Source organism: Struthio camelus, chromosome 3 (assembly GCF_040807025.1).
Source record: "Struthio camelus isolate bStrCam1 chromosome 3, bStrCam1.hap1, whole genome shotgun sequence".
NCBI lineage: Eukaryota > Metazoa > Chordata > Aves > Struthioniformes > Struthionidae > Struthio > Struthio camelus.
Window position 1 is genome coordinate 97,350,586 of NC_090944.1, and position 25,054 is coordinate 97,375,639.

The 25,054-nt window shown below is 39.1% G+C and overlaps 1 protein-coding gene across 2 annotated transcripts in view; it reads right to left on the minus strand.

Annotated features, from left to right (window-relative positions):
- Positions 1 to 24,823, minus strand: part of RGS7 (regulator of G protein signaling 7) — a 284,031-nt gene extending 259,208 nt beyond the window's left edge. Inside the window, exons 1-2 of one of the 2 annotated variants that reach the window (XM_068939272.1) lie at positions 24,662 to 24,823; positions 23,190 to 23,281 (exon numbers count right to left, since the gene is read on the minus strand). In XM_068939272.1, coding sequence (XP_068795373.1) covers positions 23,190 to 23,237 — 48 coding nt within the window. In that variant the 5' untranslated portion in view covers positions 23,238 to 23,281; positions 24,662 to 24,823. The remainder of the gene's footprint in view (positions 1 to 23,189; positions 23,282 to 24,661) is intronic. The other variant, XM_068939273.1, reaches the window with a different exon arrangement.
- Between the last annotated feature and the right edge of the window lie 231 nt (positions 24,824 to 25,054).

A 25,054-nucleotide genomic window follows, 5' to 3' on the forward strand; every position in this document is an offset into this window, starting at 1 on the left:
TCTATGTATATATAGAGTATGATTTATATATACATAAAACTTTAACTTCATATCCTACTGAAGACGTTAATTACTGCCACAGAATATCCACAGCTACTTACAATTTGATATCAATACACTGCCACCAGGACTACCCATGGGGATAAACAGCTTCTACTAGAGACAGGGGAGAGCAGCCTCAAGTACTTGCACTTTTAAGTCTTGACAATTAACCTGTTCTAATTAGAGCCAAAAGAGGGCAGTCTTTCTCAAAGAGAAAGAGGTTAATTAGCTATCTGATATACAATATCAATCAACACTAATATTCTTTCCAAAGAAATAACTATCATAATCAGCCATACACCTTCAATTACTCAGAAAGTGCTCACAGAATGACAAATATTACACCATATTCCCTTAAAACTGCCTGAAAAACGGAAGATTAATTTTTCCTGATCTTATATCTATATCTCCTACTGATATGAAATCAAGTAAGCATGTGACAATAGAACTGACCTCCAGCAAAAAGATGGTTTTTTGAACCTAGTTTAGATGTGATCATACCAGAATCCTCTCCAAATCTCAAAACTGCTCTTTGAGAGCTTTTCAATTTTGTGTAAAAGCATTATTGACAAAGAATGAACCTAGAGTCAGGGGAATGGGGCATTGGTCTCTGCTCTAGATAAACTATTTTAAATATGGGTGGATTGCTCTCAGCTTCTCCTGGTGCTTGGTGTTTACAACACTCTCCTGGAAGGCACAGATGAGAGATTTATATCCATATCTTAGGAGATGTTGCGTGCCTCACATAGGAGCGTCCCAACTACTGAACAACCGTATATGAGGTATGGGAAGAAAACATGGCAATTGTGCTTTTGTAAATTTAGCTATAATTCTTTTAGCTCAAGCTATAATATTAATTCAGTCTGACATTAACCTCATGTTACAAATATGTAGCCTTTTGTTAACTTTTTTGTGGCTAAAACCATAAAAAACTCCAACAAACCAGGTAACTAGCCCTTCCACTTCCCCGCTAAAGAAAATTTCTCAGGCCTGATCCACGGGACTGTGTTTACTCAGATCAAAATAGAAGCAGCCACCTATTAAGGACTGATTAGGAATAAGTCACAGATTTAAATTCCTCTGGCACGAGCATACTAGAGAAAGGGGGACGCGGAAGCACTACAAAGGCAGGGGGAGCGCACTATGTATGAGAATGCCATGGTTACAGACCAGAACAGATTAATTGTAGAAAAACATCATAACAGAATTAACGGGAGACACTGAAGGAGTAATTTGTGTGGCAAAGAACTACACTGATAAATAAAAATAAATCTGCAGAAGTAAGCAAGAAAAAAGAAGAGGCTCAGAAGAGAGGGCAGGCAGAAAGCACAGAATGAGACGTGGGACTTGGTCACGGTTAGCAGGGGGAGGCCCTCGCATATAAAGGAAAAAGAGTAAGCTGCTGAAATGGCTTTTGGGGACACGGCAGATGCATTTAAGTTCATGAAGAGACATGAGGAAGAAAATGAGAAATTGCAAAAGGTAGAACTGTTCCTCAGCCCATCTGATTCACCTCTTCTGTTCATGCAAAGGGAGAATTTCTAGAAGCTTCTGACAAGTGGTAAATGCCAAAAATACCAGAGTATCTGCTGAATTTTACAGATTTTTGCCAGATGTCACAGGTCGTTTCTCTTATTAAATATATACATACAAAGAATACATATATATATTCTCCAATATTCCTCTGCAACTGTAAGCTAAGTTTCCATGTACCGCACAAACACCAAAAACTGGGGTAGATACTAAATCAGGAAATTGCTTAAAATGGTAGCACTATGCCATCACAGGTAGCCTACAAGGGCCAAGTTCAGCTATGCAAGCTACTACTGAAATTTCCTGCTCTTGCCTATCCCTCCGGCGCTAACCTAACTAATCCACTGAGCTGAACGCACTGGAGAAAAAGGCGCTCAGCAGTTTAACAGGCTTCGTTCATCACTTGTCCTTCCTTCCCCTGCCTTTCATTTTAAAGGTTCCCTCTGTCATTCCATGCCTCACATTCACAGATAGTCTAATCAATCAGCCTTTTATAAAGGTTTAAATCAGCCAAAACTGCCTCCTGGGTTGCACATGACAAACTTAACCCACTCGCATTCATTCATATCCAAGTATACACAGTTATTACCTCACAGAAATATATGGAGTTTTCATTCTTTTAAAATTCTACATAGCATTCATTTGGAAAGGAAAGCTTTTTTTTTTTATTTTTAATTAAATTCTCCAGAAACTCATGGGATTAAAAAAAAAATACACACACAAAAAGCAAATAAGTATTTATAAAAGGACATAACAATGAGCTGCTACTATTTTTTTTTAAATCACAGTATAAAATAGAGCCCCTCTCAGAACTCACCCCACTTCACAAAGGCTTTCTCTTCAGACTAAGAGAATATTAGCAGATGTTCAATTTGTATATATTTCCTCAAATCTTACAGTAAACTTCCTTAAAACCCCAAAGTGCAGCCCTGAGAACCTTCCATAGCTCAGACCAATTGGCTGGAAAAGAAAATTGTATTTGTGGAAATAACTTGGCTGTATTCTCTCTAAAACCATAACGAAAGAGGTCAGGAAGAACAGTTCAAACAGTTCAACAGGTCAGCTACAACAGTTTGGATAGTCAAGAAAAGTCTTACAAAGACTTTGATATTGTAAAACTTGGCTCTGCTTCCAATTTTTGAGGGTCGATAAATAAAATACAGTTCTTTACTTAAACTATATTATAATATCAATGCACTTTTACAGGTAAGGAAAATCAAGTCACCCTGACCTAGAGCTCATAGCCTAGATTAGCCAGATAATGACGCTAAAAGGAAATTAACAAATGCAAGACATGCAAAAAAATAAATCTGATAGCGTGTTCCGTTTCCACAATGTGGACATGTCTGATCTTTGTTACACTTCATAGTACCACTCTTTACTTCATGTAAAGAACTGCTAAACACCCTTGTGCAGTTAACTTTGTCACTAGCTTCCACTTTGTGCTAGAAGCAGATAGCAAAGTCTGATAAGGTATCTGACAGTTCGATAAAACGCTTAATATAAAAACAAAATCCCCCTAATAATGCAGTGGTTCAAACCTTATATTTGTCAAGAGAACGGAGACAGCTTCAAGGAGCAGTAAGAAGTACACAGGGGCTACAGACAGCCGAACTCTGCTGCGCCTAGATAGGAAGCTTAAATTTTATTCAAGAGCATCAGGCATCCAAGCAAGAGAGCTGTAGGAGATAACAACTTGTTTTGCATGGGAAGAGAGAACAACATTTAGTCATAGGTCTTTGGATAACTGAAGCAAAAGAGAGATGGAGCCAAGTGAATAAAGAGGTCATGAGAGTCAAGGCAGGAAGGTAGCATGAATACATCCAGACTGAAAAACGGTTTCACAGTGGGGGAGGACACTACTACTTATTTAACAAGGAAAGAGACTGAAGGAGACTCCAGAATCTCAATGACCCTGTATGCCAACTGAAAATCATGCAGCTGTCAAGGGTAAAGAAAAAGGGTGAGCTAGGATGAGAGAAAGGGAGCAGGAGGAGAATTCAGAAAGCAAGGAGGAAGGACTGATCCAATTTTCTATGCAAACTGGTTAGATTACTAGAGTCAAATTAGAGGGAAAAAGAAACTAAATCCAAGGATAGACAGGAAGAAAAGCTGAACTGTATAGAAAAAAGAACGCACTTGGTTCTTCATCTCGACAGATAAAAGAGAACGAATGACAGAGCAAAGGGGAGGGTTCACAGAGTCAGAGGGAATCAAAATACTTTGTGGACTGGGCAAAAAAGCAAAGAGCATTACAGGTTACAGAGGAAGAACAGTGTTAGCTCTTACTGGGCAAGGACAACCTATCTTTAAAATTAGCTGGTGTCATCTGCTTCTTGACCATAAATAAAGAGGGAATAAGTTCTGAGCAAGTTTCACACAGGAAGAGCAGCTGCGTTTTTATCTAGGAATAAGTTCAGCCAGTAAGAAACAAGGCTGGTTGCAAAATATGAACAACTAATGTATCAGTCCAAGCTACAATAGCTCTCAGGGATTTCTCTAAAGACACTTGACACAAAAAGCCACAATAAGGACTGCAAAAACGTAAGGAAAAAGGAATTTTAGTGACAAAGGTAGCTGAAAGTTACAGTCATGAACATGATTGTGTAAATGCTTTCACACTGTCATAGGCAACATTGACTTGTCTGATGATGCCACAAGATGCTAAAGCAAAGATTAGCTAACTCGTGTGTTTTGCTTCATGGTAATACATGTGCTACACTCATGACTGTGGCTATTTCATGTAATTAATTACATTTCATGTAATGCATTAGCACTTATATCTGGCACACATTAATTAGAGAACACTGTTTCATGTTGGCTCAAATTGTTTCACAAAATTTGACAGAGGAAGAATAAACAGAGATTAAATCTGGTTTCAGCTCAGCGAGCACACCTTAAATCAAAAGCTTCCTTAGTGGAAAAGCAGCATTCAAGACTGCCTCTGGCCTGCAGCGGATGTTTCCAAGTGACTGCTAGTTAAGGCCCACAGATTCAGCAACAGCACTTTTCAGTTGACTTCCTATTACCATTTCTGATTTGTTTAGAGATGGTTTTGGTGGCCATATTACCATTTCAGTTCTCATAAGAAGAAATACTCTTCATTCTAAAACACCACCACACCTTCCAAACAGGTTAAAAGCAAGAACCTTGAAATACAAAACCTGCCCTGCAGTCTAGACTGGTAAGATCCTGCAAAGTAAAAAAAAATCATCTTCATAGCAAGTTTCAGCAGGCATGAGACTTGCATCTGGAAAGCAAACTGCAGATACGGGATTATAGGTATATATCCCTGGCTAATCACTTTTATCCAACTAAACATCACTAGTCTGCTGAAGCACGTTCCAGTAGATTGTTGCTAACATTCTAAATACCTACACTGCTTTGTAGGTATTTATTAGCTTCCAAATACTTGTCCTTCCCAGCCCTACCCTTGAGGGTACACGCACTATCCCAATAATTTGTATGCAGGCACTTGGGACAACAGAAACTCATGGGCTTGGACTGACAATGGGCAATTTACTGGTACTATGAGAATGTTTGAATTTTAAACTTTACCAGGTAATAACGCTGTCATTACAGTATACTACTGCTATACTCACAACAGTCCTCTTCAGTGTTGCCTCTCCATTTCAGTTCCCAGCATCGGGGCAATGCTAGCTGCATAACCTTTCCATGCCAGCCCTTCAGAAAGAAATGAACCAGACAGAAGTCATATTTCCTCCTTTCCTGCTTCCAACAATTTACAGGGGGGAAAAAAAAAAAAAAAGAATTCAGTAGTGGAATCTGCGGGTGCTGAGAGGAGACTGCTCTGAGGTGTCAATTCCACATGCCAGAGAAGCAAAACTTATGCTGCAATCTTTACTCTGGGATAAAAATCCTCTAAGAGTAAGTCCTACAATTCCAGAGAAACCAGAGCTGGTGTGCAGTAAAAGATTAGTAAGGTAACAGAGAGGCCCACCTCACAGGCCCTTCCTTCCTCCTCAGACCGGCACCTGACCCACATCTTAAAAGTAGGAATGCTATCACAGTACTTGGTGATACTAAATTTGGTAGCTTCATCCATCAGCATAAGGAAGTGATGAGTACACACTGTCTTTTCTGTGATATTCCAAGACCCTTCTCTGCCCATCTGTTTGGCCAAAAACATATTACCTATTTACACTCATAGGGGAAGTCAGGTAGCTCTAAAATATCTCTAAACCAGCCTCACAGAAACCATTTCCAGACAAAACAATGCTGTAATTAAGAGCCAAAAAATCAGGTATGATTTTCAAAATCTCCCAGAGCCATTTTAAAGGTGGCATCTCCTCCCTCATTTTTTTTTAAAAGAAGTACAACTAAACACATAAGTAAAAACAACATTAGAGTCCAAAGCCAGTAAGGCATCCCAACCAACAACAGAACCTGAAGCATGTGGTAAAGTCCAGCTGGCTTCACTTGATGTTGGCTTAAAGTATCTTCACAGATTTTCTTGAAACAGCATCTAAAACATTGCAATTAAACATGGGAAAAAATAAATATGCAGGATAACAGAGTTAATGTTGCTGAAATCACCAAATGCTCTGGATTTTGTAATTATAAATGGTTTTAAATACACTGCTTTAGTATTTGACCTATATAAATTAGATGATTTGGGGGGGAAAAAAGTCAAATATTTTATCAATTGACTTGTTAAGCAAATACAACTTACTGCATCCACGTTTAGGTGTAAATCATCTTATTTGGTTCTTACTCTCTGTACTGGTGCTATGTAATAGAAAGGCTTGTGTGCAGGGTTTGGAGCATGGGAGTTTGTTTAGTTGTTTCTCGCTCTTTTTTAAACAAAGGATTCACCTTCTGGAATTACCACAGACTACTGCAATAAAGTCTCCTTAAGGAAGATAAGATGAGAAGGAATTCCTTTTTCATATGCCCTGTTACACTGCAGCTAAGTTATAACTGGGACAAGCAGATAAACTATAATATCTGACTTATTTATTTCTCAAAGAGATGAGGGAAAGATTGAAAGTAGTCACGATTATCAGAGAAACACCTCCATTAGCAAGATTGCAGGGCTATAACTCCTAGTTACAATTCTGGCAACAAGAGTCAGTTCTGGGTTGCTGAGAAACTACCCTCTTCCTTTCCTGTGTTGTTCTTCCTTGTTAGGAACATGCTGGCTTCAGAAAGCGAGACGCTAACTGACCTGGAAAAACTCATTTCTTGTGTAGTGAATTCAAAGTCCAACCTGCTCATTGGGGCCTGAATTTCACCCTTCAGCTACAGAGTGTTCGAGCACTGGGATAGCAACAATCCCTTCCTTTCACTGTCTAGTTTCCTTTCTCTCAATCCTGTGCTTTTCTGGACTTTACATAAATGCCTAGTAAGCTAACTGAAAGAGAACATCAGATCTTTTCAGGAGGTGTTTTTCTGTTCTTTATTACTACAGCTTATTGGGGCAAGGGGACTGAGAGAGACGGAGGGAGGGAAGGAATAAGGAGAAGCAAAAGGGAGAAAATAAAGACATTTACTTCCATGAAAATCTGATTTTTTTTTTAATTTCTGCTGCATCAGATACTATAAACAATGCACAGCACTTCAAAGCAGTACATTTTTGATGACCTTTACAAGCAGTGAGAAAGAAAACTTGATAAATAGCAACCACGTTTAAAAGAAAAAATTATCTTTAAAAGACACACAAAGCATTTTGCTTGCTTTGAGTTCTGTCTCCATAGATAGCTACATTGCCTTTGAACAATTAGAAATCAAAGTGCTAGCCAAACTATTCAATGGCTTTTTTTTGAGAAGCGTTAAGATTTTTGTTTAATCCATATTGACCTATTTGTTTTTATGAAATAAAGTTTCCTATACTCTCTTCTCCAAGAGTTGATTGCACTTTCATATTTATTATATTCAACGATCACAGCCTAATGGCCACTGCTATACTGCCAAGCTGCTCAAGGTTAGACAACTAAATGTAAATACAGAGACTACGCTAACATTCCTAGGAGAGAAAACAATCAAACAAACAAACAAAAAACATAGAAGCAATCTGGTTTGACCGTTTAAGATTGAACCGTGTTCGTTAAGTCAGTCTTCTCCAGAAATAAAAGAAGGTCAACAATGGTTCATTAGGACACTATCCAAAACAGCAGGAGAAATTAAATGGGTCTGACTCCTGAAAGAGACCTGGACAGGAAGAACCAAATTTGAATCGCTCAGAAATATACTGGGGGAGGGGCAGAAGGCTGACACATGGAGCAGTGGGAATGAATACAGAGAATAGCCAACAATACTGAGTGTAATTCAGTCTCAGCAGATTTGGGATTAAGATAGGGAAATGACCAAGTCTGCCATCACATCTACATCAATAAAAAAAAAAAAAAAAAGGGGAAAAGAAAAAGAAAGAAGCTTTCAAAAATGTTTTACCTCAGTTTAACTGATGATGAAAAGGTTGGGTTTTTCTTTTAATCACTATTTCCTTTCTTATATTTCGTCTTCACCTAAATTAGGACAAAACATCTGAAAGAGTGCTTTCAAATATTGCTAGTGTATCCCATAGCTGCTACTGGACATAAACCACACGCTTTGCTCAAGGCAGGGGGCTCTGCCATACCAGCTGACACCCAAGGTGCCTGGCCAGGCAGGAGCACTCAGAGCATCAGCACAGGGCACTAAGCAAAGCACATCTTCCCCAAGCGTGGAAAAATCCAGAAGTCTATCCCAGGACAACTACAGCCAATTTTTACAGCAGTTAACCAGAGCAATCACAGCAATCCAGGGTTCACTAAAGGAAACCACTTTGGCCTCCTAATCCTGGGGAATTCCACTTGAAAAGGCTTCTGGGAAACTACGTCCCTGCAGCTCCCTAAAAGTTGAGGGAGCATCTCCATGGAGATCTTGTTTCTGACACATGACACAACGCCAGTATTTAATATGAATATGGGAGATAACTCAATGGGAGAGAAGAACAGCATAACACAGGGTCACAAATGGGAACAAGACAGAGTTGGTATGTTACTTAATGAGTAGCACTAAGAAAGACACTATGGCATAGGAAGCAAAAGAAACAAGACTCAAATTTACTAGTATGAAGCAAGCTGGTCAAGGGGATAAAGGGTAGTAAAAACTTTTTGTGCCACAGTAAGATCACAAACGGAAGAAGGATCTAAAATAATATTTTATTGCCAAGAAAGGGAGGTAGGGAAACAATCAGAGTAAACAGCTTTGGCACACAGAAATGCATTTATCTTTGGAGATATTCATCTTTCAAGAATGCTTGGCATGGCATTCCTAGGACCACCAGCATGCTTTGCATGTAAGGCAAGGGCTTTCACACATTTCACAAGCTAAGCAGACCTGGACTTCCTGCAGGCTGTCAGGAAAATGCTAGTTCTACAGGAAACAGTATCGGTTTCTCAAAAAATCAGAACTCAATACAAACCCTATCACAGGATTAGTGAGTACAAGGAGAGTGTTTCAGCAAAGGATGCTTGATATTTCAATCTAATGATTTTTTTCATCATTTAATTTTGAACTTTTAATAAGATTGAAAGGTAGATCCTGATGCTCTGACTCAATTCAAGTGTAGATAATTAGCATACTTTGGAGGAAAAACTCAGAACCCTAAGGAATAAGTTATTTTCTGGTACTTCTGAACACTAATCAGTACTTGAATATCAGTGGAATTCTTAAAGGAATAAAGGAATTCTTATAAATACATTTGCTTTTCAAGTTGTTTCAGCAGCTTCAGACACACAACTTCTACTGATTTTCCTGAACTTTATGAGTTCAAGAGCTGCAGACAGCACTGCTTTCTCTATTTACACATCAATTAGCAAAGCTTTGGTTTTGTTTTTTTAACAAATAAAGGCTAGTTCATGGCCCTTATTCTGGAAGAACCTAAATGTTAATTATATTTATTTCACACAGCATTTAGATACTGTTATGGACTCACAATATTATTGATCTCCTCTGACTTTTCCAGCTAAAAAATAATCCAGCTTTTGGTCACAGTTATATTCTTTTACAGCTCAGTCCTATAACCGAATCCTTGTCTTACTGGTCTCTGGTACTGTACCTGCAACAGGAAATGAAACAGGCCAGGCCCTCTCTTATTGTGGGGAAGCATGGCACAACAGATTGCATCCACATGGCCAACCTGTCCTCTCTCAGAAGAGGAGTGCTTCCTTCCTACTGTCTATCAGAAACAGTCCCTGGCCCGCTTTCTCCATCTCAACGCATTGCTGGGGAGCATGATGATTGCCACAGGTCAAAGTCATGCCAGGGAAAACGCCGAATATGGACAATCATGGGCCAGTGCTGCAATGCATGTCCTAGCTCTGCTGAGTTTCCTAATGCAGATGTAGTTTTAATGACTAAGTTGGTTATCGTTCCCTCCCCTCCCTATTTAATTAGGGCACAAGGAGAGATACAATCTCTTCATGAGATTTTTTGAGCAAGTGATCTGCGCTTCTGTAAGCAAGATCTTTTGAACAAGACTGCACTCAGCTTTTCGTGAGCTCTCCCTGACAGACAGTGGTATCATGTCTTGTGATCTAGCAGTACAAAAAGTAACAAGGTTTGTGAAAGATAATACCTTCTTTATTCATTGTGGTTACTGTGAATATTCTTCTTAGAATTATTTTCAAAGACTGTCATACTAAAGATGTGCTGAAGATGTGTAACTCCGTCCCACTCCTTAAAAAAAAAGGTGGGGAAAAAGAAGCTGAACTGGAAAAGTTTGTCAAAATAATACATCTAGTACTGAAAATCATACGGGAAAGAGCTAAATACTTAGGATAACATGGGTACTCTTTCTCACTTCCAGGCTCAGGCAGGTATCCCTCCAATCTATTGTACAGCAAGTACATGTCATGTTGAGAAGTCCTTGAATCTCTTGAAGTATATATGCTCAATGTCTGGTAATTCTTGGTTATGCTGCAAGAACTGTTTCATCCTGTAATTTCTCTTTTACATGAATGCAGACCCAGTTCTGTTTCGGTTAAACTCTAATGCGCTAGCGAACCTCCTGACTTACACAGCATGCTGAAGCTGTGGTGAGAAAGATTCATTTGCCAATGAGATAAAACATTCAATGCTATAATGAACAAGCAAGTATACAAAAGGCTGGGTAGTATCCCCTATTAGGGCTAACACTTCTCTTAAAAACTACTGAAGTTGCTTAAAACTCTATAACATCTCTTGGGCTGGATTTGTTTCCATAATAGGTATTGCTCCCAGGCTGAATGTTTCTAAAATCTTCACCACAATGGTTTAACTGTAGCAAAGAATACTAGTGAACACTAGATTTAAATGTTCCTCACTCCCTCCCACTCAAAAAGGCTTTAGGGCAAGAACCACCTGGCTGAAGTTCTCTGAAGGATGCCCTGATCAGGCATTTGCCTTCATTTGTTTCGGACGGCTACAAGCCAAGCTGGAGGCCAAGCATCCTACAACAGCTACCTTTTGGGGAAAAATAAACTGTCCATTTAAAAAGCGGATGGCACAAGAGATGGAGAGGAACAGCTCTCAATGAAGAGCAAAGAAAGACTCTGTTCCTGGAAAGGCCGAGTCAAAAATACAAGGGAGTTTCACAGAAAAAGCGGTACTAGAACTCTCTGGTCTTAACAAAAGGACATGAACTGGGAATCCAAGACAGTAGACACTGGAACAGGGAAAGAACCTAGAAGGAGACTGAGAGCTGGTGTGTAGGCAGAGAGACAGATTGTACATGGATCTGAAGGAGGACAGATACTGTTTTATGATGCTGAGTAATCCTGAAGTCACTTGTCCACAGAAGTACCTTTCTCAGCTGTGGAATCATTTTAGGCATATGGATAAAGTATGACAAGCCTAAGAACAAGGAAGACAGAAGTGTGACTTTCCACATGCTTAGGCTGTCTGGGTTAAGGATTCTGTAACAGGTTGAAGGCTGATTCTATGAGCCCCTCTAGAGTACTTTGACAAAAGATGGTGATATCTCACATTCCCCAGTGAGATATCCCCCATTCTTAGCTCACAAGCTGGAGAGGATGGGAGAGAAGAAAAAAAAAAAAAAAGAATATAAGGAAAAAAAATAAAGACAACTATTTATTCTAAAGAGAAGAAATCCCTTCTTCCTCAAAACAAAAGAAATCCTAACAATAAACTACTAAGGAAGCTAAGATCTTCGTGGTTTTGATTTTCAACACTTCTGTTCAAAGCTGTTGAAAGCAAGGCTATGAATTCACCCTGCACCCTTTAATGGATCACTTCTCAGGTTTAGGCTTGGTGACCAGTGTATTCACTTGCTTGCAGTAGCGGTTATGCATCTCCTGACCATAGCTTAGGAGCAGGTAGTTCAAAATTTAATATCTTTTTGTGTTGGCTCTTAAAGAAAGAAGAAGTATCAGACTATATATAGAGAGAGGTCAGCACATTTTATTGTAGACAGTTTTATATTTGGAACATCAAAAGAAATTGAAATATGGGTAAAACAGAGGCAGATGAGCTCACAAGCAGTATCACAGATAAATGGCTGCAGAAAAGATGACTGAGGAGATAGGAAAAAATAAAAATGGGTGAAGTGAATGGGAGCAAAGAGCTTCCGCAGCTTGACAGGGACTACAAAGGCAGGTAGTTAACTGAAAGCGCTGGAAGAATTTATAGTTTTGCATATGAAGCCAGTGAATGGATTAAAAAGAGATTCTAATTATGTCTCAACAAATGTATTGCACTCCAAATCTATTTTCACTGTTTTAGATTTTGAGACCATATAGAATTTCACTACTGCAGTGTTCAAATGAAAAGGTATTTGGCTCACACACACAAGAAAGCTTCCGCCCCATCTCCCTCCTCCCCCCAAAGCACAACCGTGTAGGGCTATTTAAAAGGTTGTCTATGGGAATTTTCGAAAGGGCCTGCCAGCCTGGACACTTAACTTCTACTCCAGTCTGAAAAAGAAGGGTGTGTAGGCATTTTTCAAAAATTCTTGTAAGCCCTGCATTTTCTAACACTGAAATATTCACAAATCCAGCATCCCTTATTTTAAGGAGTCCCATATTACTTAAAGCCAGGACATGCACTGGAAAACTGAATCCTTACGTTAAGATACTTAGAAATCCAGGCAGCACAATAACCATGCCTGCAACGTTAGTATTTTATACACTATCCACTATTACAGGTTCTTCAATTTATGTACATTAACATCCAAGTTTCAAAACTAAAGGTAGACCTACCAACTAATATCACAACTCCTCTTGGTCAACTGAAGGAAGAGAGGTAAGCCTCCTTCTAGCAGAGTATGCTTCATGGGGCAGAAAAGAGAGCCAACAGCAAAACACAGGCAAAGTCTAAAGGAATTACATCCCTTCTCTGAACAGGGAAAGGTGCTTATTAGTTAATCAGCTGTTTCAACATCTACCACAATACAGCACTGAAGTAAAAATTAAAACAGAGACTCAACAAAGGCTTAGACTAACTTATATGAACAATCAAAACATATCAGACAGACTTCACTTTTTCAGAAGTTTTAGCTGGAATCTAATACCAAATGATGTACTGATTAGGAATTCCTTGTACCTCTTTAGCATATATACAGAACTGGCCACATTAAAAAAAAAAAAGAGTGAGGTTGGGCGTGGGAGGGGAGAGAAAGCATGGGGTATTCTATGTGGATTACCGGTCTAAACTAGAACTGCTTAGCCTTTATACCCACATTAGAATTTTTTCCTTCCTAAATATACAACCTGCAGTCAGTAAAACTTCCTAATAGAATCTCAGGATCTTAGTAGACTAAACTTGTGTTAAAGTCTTTTTTTTTCCCTCCACTTTGCACTCTTTATTTTAATTACCATTAACTCATAAGCTGAACTGCTAAACACTATCAAGTCCCCAATAATGGTTTTGTAGTAACACCAACAAGCTATTGCTACTCCCTTTCCCCTACTCCTCTAGAACAAAATTCTTTATATATCTCTCCCATTCTACTATTTTGGGTCCTCTACAGAAATTTGGGTTGTCTTTTTTTTTTTTTTTAATTAACTCATTATTAATAATCTTTCACCTAAGTTCATAGGTTGGTCATCCAATTCACAAAATATATTCCTGACTTCAGTGGGATTTGTCACTAAAATACATCCGGTTGTATTTAAGAACTCCAGTTTAGTAAGTACAACTGGAGAAAAAAAAAGTCTTAAAGCTGACTGTGTATTCTTCCTCTAAGACCAGAGAAATCATTAATGACTGGAATGCTAGAAATACCTGAGAACATGGAAGAGAAGATCCTTTAAAGAAATGTCTGCTTTCTTTCAGCAGGTAGTTTGAGTGCAGCTTTTTCTTCCCAGTTCTAATACGACAATATCTATAAAGACATGTTTCACAGGGAGTAGGAAAGATAGGTGGTAGGCATTATAACCTTAAAGCTCATGGTACGGAACTATCAGTGCCTGCCTTAAAAGACTTGAGGAAGGGATTTCTCACATCTCATGATTCATTGTATGAGTATACGGAATTAGCAAACAAACAAAGCATTTTTCCCATCTACCTTTTCCTGTCAGTCACGTTTCGATGGGCTCATCCGTTCTGGCTATTTGGAGGTACTCACCTCTTTCCATTATAGAGGGAACCTAGAGAGCTAGCTTAGGCTACACATCTAACTTTTAGAATGCTAGCAGTAGGTGCGGTAAACTTAGGCCACTTTTATTCAGTTCTATACTGCACAAACATTTCTAAGCCCTTCCCAAAGCAACAGCACTCTGAAAGCCAGTCTGTTCTCAAATCTTCTTGGTCTTTCAGCAAACTAGTGGTCAGGAGTTAAAACTCTGCAGAAGAGTTCACTGTTGACTTCAATATCATTAGAGACTGTCTACATACCCTCAAATTTGACATTCTGCATTAACTTGTTCTAAGAAGAAAGTGGAAGTATTACTGTAGTGAATCATATTTTGTGCTAAGAACCAAAGACTGGTTTTAGCATTTTTTTCACCTATATAGATTGAAACTTCTAAAGGTATTCTGCAAAGGTGGAAAGAATGAAAGTTTAAGTTTATATGGGAACAGAGTTATGTAGTCCATAATATTCAGTACTTCATAAAATTCTTTGTTATAAATTAACCTCTAAAGGTAGTAATTCAAGCGGGCAAGACACTACCATTAACACTCCCCCGTCTATTTCCCTCTGTTGCTATTAATCTTTAACTCATTATCACCTTCAAATAGATTTGTCCAGGCCTTTCGGGAACAGAAGTTGGAGACTATCTTTAATGACACTGAGATTAACTGAGTCTTGCATGGAATCATTACTGCTGACCCAAAGTCTTTTTACACTAACTTTAGAAAAAGAGGTGAGACTTTCAATATTACTGAGGGCTATTATTTTTTCAATCTTCTTTCTGATAGTTATCTTCTCTGAATAAAATTTAAACTAGCAACTGCCCAGCAAGCTTAATGAGATTTCTTTCAATTTTATATGCCTATACATTCCAGTAAAAAACAACATGGAAAAAGTGAGTAACTCACGTGATAATTGTTCATTGGACTTCTAGAGAATTACAGTAGCATTACTACATACGCTGATATGTAATCAAAGACATGTTATGACATACATAGAGCAGTTAAAAAAAAACAATGCACTCAAATTGTGATGAAGAACGATCATCAACATTTTGCCTCATATTTTTGCCTGTATTTGTCTCCAAGACATTCATCCATTTTCCCCTTCCTCTACAAAATGTTTGCAGTATGTTTCCCATAGTACAAAATGTTTACCTTCAGAAAATAAAGAACCCTTCAGAGCAGGTTTATGGGGTGTGCTTTTGTCATGCAATAGAGGAGTGTGCTCCAGCGTGTAAGTAAACATTATCTCAAAGTAAACATCTCACACAAACGTACTGATTATACTTCACTTCTGCTTTATGATTTGTTCTGAATACAGAGGCCCATTTGTTGCCTCCTCTACAAGGATTACGCTGCAATCGAGGCCAGACTTAGCACTTACCACCATCAACCTACCAGCAGTCTTCCCCACATTTCATATCCAGAAAAACCAAAAATGGACTAGAGCAAGAATACTCTAAAGAGCAAGTCTTTCACACGCCCAATGCACTCTACATTGACATATGTGCACTTAATTTATATTTTTTTAAAAACTTCAGATTTCAAGAAGCAGGAAAATTTTCAGTTCTAAGTTGGGCTTCCCGTCTTACAGCAAATGGTTTATTCCATCATTTCTTCCCTTGCTCTTTATTAATCCCCAAGGCAGCCCCCTGACGACCAAGTGAGAACACATACACTTCACAAACTGCTCCTACTTGGGTACATAGGGAGATGCCTTTTCTCAAGTTAACTGACAAACCCATATGGCGTCTGATCATCTTGGTACTGCTGTGACTAGCATGAAGGATACACCTGCAATATACTTAGCTTCACCACCACCATCTGAAGGTAGCTCTTTCCTGCAGCTCTCTTTCCTACCCTCCTCTCTCATCATAACAGTGATATCTGTAGCAAAGACAGATGATCCAGGCCCACAAAAGATATAAAGGAATGAACCTGGATCATTACTCTATGCCATCACTACAGTGCTGATTATGTGTGCTCTGAGTACGGCAGAAGGATAGTGTTTAAAACACTCAAGGTTCCTCCTTACCCACCTGTACCATACTCCCTGATCTTATGGGAGTACTTGTCATTTTTCAAATACCTCCACAGCAGTCAAAGCCTAGCTGACAAAATATCGTTCAATCCATAGAAAAGGCTGTCAGGATTCCAACATTAACAAAGAGTTATGTTTTTAAGAGTACCAGAAAAACCGGAGCGTTAAAGTGAGAGACTCTAACGGTCTGCACAGAGACGGCCACTGATTTTGATTACTGCAGCAATAAAAAATGCTTTTAACATTTGTTTTATCGTTACTTGTTTGTAAGTAGTTAGGGTTTGAGAAACAGTATAGGGAATGTGTTACTATTTGCCACATAAATTAAAAATTAATAACCTAGATTAGAATTATCTATTAGAACTTGTACTAGTTCTATGTGAAAGTTTGCTTAGTTTTGTTTTTTAAAAGCATTCTCACAGAAATGCCTGATGTCCCTGTGATTACCGCACCACTTGCAAAGCCACAACTGTGACATCGCCGAGAAGTATAATGAGAAATGGATGAAAAATTCTGAATTCAGACTTAAAGATTACTTCCTATCATTCACTTTTGAAGGTCTTAAGAATTCCCCAAGGGGTCAGAGAGAGCGGCTGATTTATTTCCATTAGAAAATGCACACAGGGACTTGATCTTTTTACCTTCATAGGACATCAAAGGATACACGTGGAACTCAAGTCTCGACATGGTAACTCTTTTCACTTGAGGTATTCTCGCTTCATAGAAGACTGAACATTCAAATTCAGACAGAGGAACATCAAAAGGGATACTGAATAAATGAATCTGGTGTTGATAGTGCTAAGAGGAGAGCATCCCCAGGGCAAGTTCTGCTCAGTTTTTTTCCTGGTCAGTTCCAGAGGTTACCTGGCTCTCAAAAAGGAAAACTGTCTTTATACGTCAATTGTAAAGCAGCCAGCAATTCAAACGCTAACACATTACAGAGAAGACTTATTGAAGAAGTCCACAGGTTCACTGATGCAGAAGTTTGACTTTTCAACTGCCTCTGCATTACGCTAGCTAAAAATTACTAAAGCGTTACTTACACTGGAAGCAGAAAATTTTCCTTTTCTTCTAATTCTCAAGAAATACAGTTACACCAGAAAGACCTTTGAAACTATGCACTTAAACCGTAAAATTCACTTCAAATAATTCATACATTTTCTAGAAGCATGAGCCACAGTTCAACACGATGTTCATTTCGCACTATCCCAGTCTGGGCTCTTCAAGTCTTACCATCACGGAACTCTGAAGATCTACAACATCCTAAAATAACATAGGCCCTTGGTAAGTATCAAGTGCTGATTGACTTGTCATTTTTATAGAAATAATTAATTTACAGGTTGTACAAATACAAAGCACCCTAAACAAGGAAAGCTAGTGTTACTTGCTTTTCATTGCAGCAGTATGTCAGCCTAACACAGAACTTGTCCTGCGGACATTGCTGTGCTGCATCCTTTTGATGCCATCCATTCTTTGAAAGATTTATCAAATGGGAATCAGATATATCTGTCCTCTTTCCCTCAAAATGCAATCTCTCCTAATCTGCCACTGTGCATTAAATGAAGTAGGATCTGCTCTGACACAAGACAATTATTGAAAGGCTGAATCTCTACTTATACGTATGGCAAAGTTTATGTCAGCAGACTCAAATTCTGGCAAGAACCTTGCAAATTCAGCAACGTGACAGTCAGCAAGAACAAATATTGAAACTGAACAATAATCAGAATGAAGTAAGCCAAACAACATCGGAAAAAGCAGCATGCCTGTTGCCAATTCCCTCATTTATCGCAGATATAGAACACTGCATACACTTGTATTCACTACAATGGTTTTAGTTTTCTACGCTAGGGGTTTTACCACAGAAACACTGAGTGTTTGTAACAATAGAGTCTGCCTTTAACTTCTCATACAGGTGCAGCAGACCTGCAGAACATCTGGGGCCAGAGAGTATCCTGGACCATGCGCATGAGGGAGAACACACTCCAGAGCACCAAGCAGGAAAACTGACAAACAGACTGATAGTGCAAATGTCACTTTGAGTCAACAGTGAATGAAGAAGCTCTGAGTACTTAGTTAATGCATATATTCATCGAGTTAGGGGACAGTATAACAAGGAAGTGTGAGAAGTAAAGACAGAATTGCAATTGTTTGGCACCAAAGACAGTATCAACTTTGCTACCAGGTAATTATACTCCACAGAAGCACCACCTTCTGAGATCATAACGTCAAAAGGCTGAACAGAATGTTTCCATAAGTGACTAATCCAGTCAAGTAATTATCACAGAGAGTCTGAATGAAAAGCAGCTAAATAAACATTTAGGAGACGGAGAACATTATTTAGTAACTGAAAAAAAAAGTGAATTCCCACAGAGAGTTATTGAAGGACATACCCTCTACAGTTAAATCTCTAGGATAGAATTTCTTTAGTATGTGGTGGTATACAGCCAAGTATAACAGCAACTTAACCTCTATGCACAATAGAATATGATACCACCAAAGCAATAATATAGTGGAATTGTTACTCAAAGACACTTTTCAAAGAGATCTGTATGACTGGCAAAAAAAAGATGGGTGATGAAAGCATTAGAAAGACACGCTTGTTTTTCTATAAAATGCATTTAAAATTTGTTTAAAAAACTGAGGACTTTATTCCCCACAATTATTTAGGAGACAATGCCAATCCTAATAGGATGAAGAAGAGAGTAGTCATAATAGTCATTTAATCCCAAAGATATTTAACCAGTTTTAAAATATTCTTGACATAAGGCAAGGAATCCCCTCATTGGTTAAGGCCAAAAGCACAGCAGGGAAAGAATGCTTTCATTCCCTTTCCAGAGGGAGTATCTTAAGTTGTATGCAACAGAGAACAACCGGTTTCGCAAAACTTTTGGAGGATTAGATAGGCATGGAAACTCAGATAATTTGTATTCACATTTTTCCCACACACTGCAGGTATACTCAGCTAGCAGTACCAAGCATTGTCCAGAACGCTCTTTTATGAGCGAAGCCAAGAGAAGAGTCATTTTTGAATCCAGATCCTTTCCACTTAGGTAGAGCTTAGCCACACGTGGAAGCAAAGCAAGCTTTGGGAAGGCCAGAGGATTACCCATTTCTCCACAGACTAGGCTGCCCTAACTCCTACCTCTCTCACCTTCAGGCTGTTACTTCCCTTCCAGGTGAGGAGGAGCTAGGAAATCTCACCTGCATTTTCTTCTAGATATCCCCCACCCCAGAACAGGAAACCAAACAACATTGAACCTTCTCCTCTCTCACCACTCCCAGAGGAGAAGTCCCAACACAGACGTCTTTCTTACTTGCTACAGCTCTTCAAAAACAGCAGCTCTGGAGCCCTTCCAGCACAGTTAGCTCCAGCAGCTAAGGACTGCCTTTTCTAACAGCTGCTTCTAATGAGCTACACAGCAAGAGCTGGGAAATAATTATGCTGCACCACAAGGCAACAAGAAGTCCCATAATAATCAAAGAGCCAGCCTTTTATTAAAATGTATTGTCCAAGACAGTGTTTACAGGCATTAGTTTCTTCAAAACTTTCTCTCAACACACTGTTTCAGTCTTTTCTTCTGTGAAGAGCTCCCCAAGGAATCATGTCAGCACAAAAGAGTAGGTGGTGGGACAGCAAGGACCCCTCACCCAAGCACACCCTCTTCAAGGAAAGCTAACATCATTCAAAAGGAAGCAGGCACTTCCACTGACCCTGTCTGCACTAATCCCCATCTTCCCTTTGTTTTCACTGTGATGAAACCAAAATACCATTAGGAAGACAGGAAAGAAGGGAAAGGGTTAGAGAATTTTTTTTCCCCCCCCCAGTGTTTGTAGCTGGTATTGAAAACAAGTGCAATAATGTTATCAGGATTATTGACAGAAGAAGCATTAAAATGTTTATTGGCGAGAAGGAGAGGCAGCTCTTTAAGGTTCTTTTTGATCACACAACATAAAAGAAATGAAGATATTAACTTCTCTGATGCATTGATTAGTTTTGACCATAAAGACAAAAGCAGGAAACTGCATCATTGATTTTATTAATTAACTTTAGAAACCTTTTAGTGTCATATAAAATAACAGAACTGCTCTACTTAGGTAGAGGTATAAGAACTAATCTGTATTTACTGGGGGAAAAAAAAAAAAGCATACTTGGAATTCCATTTGATACCCAAACACATAATAAAGAGTGGGGGTAAGGACTGTCCCTAACATACACCTCAGCCAACTGTGAGATTTAGTTTGAGACTACAACTATAAGTAGAGTTTTCAGTAAAGATTTGTACCTGTATAAGTAACTGAAAACATGAACATAGCCACAGAACAACAAAGCCTGGTATTCAATGGCTCTGTATAACACAGCTGGACCCCGGCACCTTCTGGAAGAAGGGGCAGGTTCTGACCACACCACTTACAAGTAGGATGCTCGGGGCAATATGCAGTTCCTCCTACTGCAGTCCTTCATCTTGTGGGAGCGCTAACAGCATCTTTAATAGGATCTGTCACCTCTCTCTCAAAACCTGCAGGAGCTCTTGAGAGCTCTACTTTTCTGGCAAATCTCCAGCCAGAATTCCCAACAATTTTCTACATTGACATACAATCTGCGTAACTACTGCAAGTAGAACTCTGCAAAAAAATGCTTAAAGCATATTGTGCAAAAGCATAGTGTGGTGAAAAACAATGTTTCCTTTACAAGTCAGATCATATTCTCTGAATAGCCACATGTTCTGCTTGAATAAGCGTACAGATTTATCAAGCAGTATTAAGCAAACACATTTACAGAAAAACTCAAGGGAATAGTGGTGACCTTACATTTATAATAGTGCTTTTCAGCTATGAAGATATCTAATGCACTTTTTCAACTCATTTTTGCAAAACCTCTCCTATTATTCATTCCAGTATTAAAGCAGTTATTACATAACCTTAACCATAGTTTGCCCTTGCCAGTAATATCTGAAGCTCAACACAACGCACATATCTGAAAGGCATCAAAAGCAACAAAAGGCAATAAAAATGGTTTATTTTATCAAGCCCGAAATATCTAAAATAAATGTTATTCACTTTTTCTAATAAATTTCATGTGCTGCAAGAAACAGATTGTACTAATCACCTCATCAAAAATTTACTGTCAGTTGATAAATATATTAAGCAGGAGTACTTCTTATGTAAAAAAAGCACTCTAGAGTCAAAAGTCAAGATAACAGAAAAGGAAGATAACAAGGCAACAAAATAAAGATACTGTTTAAGAAAGAGCAAGATAACAAGATATAAATGTATATAAAAATAAAAAGATAACAGAAAAGGAACTTAATAAATTACAGTGCAGTAGACTTCTGAACACCATAGATCAGCCGTATTCCAAGGTCTCTCTCCCTGCGTACCTTAAATACTCAGCTTCCCTGATATCTTACACACATATGCACTTAATGTCACAGCACGAATTGGGTTAGGCGATCTATAAACATTACTATTAATTATTACAATCAAATTCCATCTCCTAACTCAACAATAACATCTCAAGGTGTAGCTAACAGTTAAGACCAGGTAACTGCAGAAGAGACTCGTATGACAAGAGCTTCCCCCCAAGATCTTACTATAATGAGCTACAAATACGGCATGTGAAGGGGTCCTCTAATTGCCTTCGGCAGGCGATGCCTCTTACTGCTCTTTCTTCCATGAATTTTCAGATATTTCACTTTGTTTCAACTTTCTAGGCTACCTGAATCTTAGCAAGCCTCCCACCACTGTGCAGCCAAACTCGTCCTCTCTTTCCTAGCACTGATACCGACCACCGTGTCTTCCTTACATTAGGACAAAGAATTGCTACCAGAATCATCTTCTGATTCATTGCTGACTTCTTCACATCCCTTTACTAACCCCCTTGTTCTCCTCCAAGTTCTCAAACTTAACCTATCAGTCCTGCCAATATTTAGCCCTACTATATCCATCAGATCTACTTTTTAACCATACACTCATCTTCATTTAGTCTATGAGAGCAGCCTCAGTGGTTCGCTTATCCCACCTCAAAACTCATCATCTGCCATAGCGTGTATAGTAAACCACTGACGGCAAAGCACAGGACTGTTTCTGACTGATCAGGTTTTAGCTTGCCACTGTCTCCCTCAGTCACCAGCTGTCATCCTCCACTTATCTATTAGTTTTCAGCTGGTAAAACTTTTTATTGGGCTATACAGCAATACGGATAACAAGGCCTTAGTTTCATTGTCCTCTCACTGCTGTTCCTGCCATGTAAATGTTAGGTAACAACAGGGCACTGGACGTAGTTCCTGGACTATGCTGCTGAAATATCTCTCTACTATAGAGGATGAAGATGTATGTGGTGAAGTTATATTTGAGATCAGGGTTATCGCTTCTTCTCATGAACATGAAACAGATACACATATACATCTGATCCCAGTTTACATAATCTTCAAGACTCTGTAAATCAAATGCATGGCAACTGAATGCATGGCAAGTAAAGGAAAAAAATGTTTACATATATGCATATATGCACATAAGTATTTCTATTTAATTCATATTTTATGCATGATTAGGTCTGACTCCACACTTTTCTTCATGCTGTTTGTATCTTCATGTGCAACAGAATCAATCAGCTCCAGTTCCAGTGGTTCTATCAGTTATTATCTCCGAACATTTTCTAAAAGTGTCTCCTGGTGGCTTGCATAAAAAAAAGCAGCATTCTATAGGAATAACAGATTTATTAATAAGACTGCCCTCCTTACTGCATTGAAGTCTACAGTGCATAATAAATCAGGTTAAGCAAGCTGCTTGTCAAATCTGAAGCCAAACACTTTTTTGAAAAAAATCTTAATTCTCTGAAAAATTTCAAGCTTATTTTCAAGATGTTAAATTATTGATGTGAAAAATTAAATCTTCTTCCAGCTCTGGCAATGTCATATAGTCATGCTGTATACAACAACAGCTAAGGTACCTTTTCTCTTTTACTAATTTCAAGACTCTTTAGAATTACACTACCTACCTTTTCTTCTTTAGAATCCGGACAGTCACTAGGGACAGCCATGCACATTCTATTAACTTTAGAAGAGAATAAAAGATTTGTCCAAAAACAGGCTGTCAAAAGCAGACAAAGAAAAGAATTTAAGAGACCAGCAAACTGCTCCAGGTTTTTTTTTTTTTTAAAAGCTATTACTATTTAACTAATAACATCTAACTTAGACACTTCACAAGCAAATGAACCGCAGTGAATTCTGTTCTAACAATAAACAGTTTCCTCAAAGGATCTGAAATAGTAAAATACATTCCATTCAAAGAATTAACAGAGGAATCACAAATAATCCTGGAAGAAAATAGGGAAATGGCAGGAACAGTTCCTCATAAGTACTAACTTTCCTGAAACAAATATTTAGACGTGAACATCCCTATACATACTTTTCTTTACACTTATCTCAGTCCAAGTGATTCGATCAGTTTCTGTCTCCTAACATTTCCTGAAGGTAACTTGGGCCCAACACGGGGTAAGCTGATATAGCCTCTGAAGAAAGTGCCCCAGCTGTTACAGTACAGGAAATATAAAAGGAGGAAAGAGAGTATGTTATCAAGTATGTTATCAGTCTTTCCTGTTCTAGAGTAGAAGAGCAGTAACGAGCATGCAATTATTAATGGGTTAGCAACAAGCACCCTCATGCCCCATCTCACATACATCCTAACCATCAGTTTTAGGACTTAACGATGTTGCGTGGTAAGTTAGGGGAGAGAGCTCTTGGTTCTTTCCTGCTGAAGAAGTCCAGTTTAGTATATAGTATCTAAATATACAGTGACCTGTACAGATAAAGAAAAACTGATTATCCAGCTCAGTTAGTTAGCATGCTTCTCCATCTGGACACCTCAGCCTATATGCCGTTGTATTATTATGCAAAGTGAAACAGTCTGAACAGGAAAAAAAATGAATAGCAGTGTGCACACAAACAGAAATATCTTTTGTCTCCAGAACAGCCTACCAGTTTAAATGCTCTCCAACGCTTCTGTGCCAAATGCAAAAATCTGCTCCCAGATCTCTAATAACTGAATGCTCCCAAAACAGATGAAAAGCAGATTCTTTTTGGGAAGCGGTGTGAGCCGGCCATCCTGCGTCTCCAAAAATGTTCCCAACTGAAACTATTCAGTAGAGAATACAGTGCAAATAATTACTAAGTAAGCAAATGCACATTTTTGATGACTGCGTCCCCAAAAAACCACTCAGTTCTAATATGAAATATAAAATAGTGAAAAGTAATAAGTACAGATTTTTCAATCAGCCACTATTCAAGTTTGGGATATAACATATGGCCAAAAATCTTATCAGCAAAACCATTTCAAAAGACATACAATAAAACTCAAAATACTGGGGAATGTATTTCTTTATTGCCATTTCCTCCTTCTGAACTCTTGATCTTCATGGTACTATATTCCCAAGGTGAGCAAAGGAGAAATTTAACGTGGAAGGAAGCTTACCTAAGCGCTTCAGAGGCAACTCACAAGCCTAGGCACAACATGGCCATTTGCAGAAGGCACCTAACAGACGTTATTTTTTCTTCTCACTTAACTAGCGCTGGGCGCGGCGCGGCCCTGCCGACGGCGCCTCACAGAGCCGAGCTGCGCACCGCTCGCTGCCCCCCTGCCCCGCCCCTCCCTGCCCTGCGAGGCTCCACAGCCCTTCCTCTGCCACTCCACAGAGGTGCTTGCCCTCGCTATCGCGGCTCTCCCACAGGGGCGAGGGACAGCGCCTACAGCAGCGGGGCACCACAGCGTGCGCGGATACACACGGGCAGCACCAACGCCCCGGCTCAAAGCGCAGGGAGGGTGCGCAACGCCGCCCGCCCCCGGGCCGGGCCGGGCCGCCCCGCC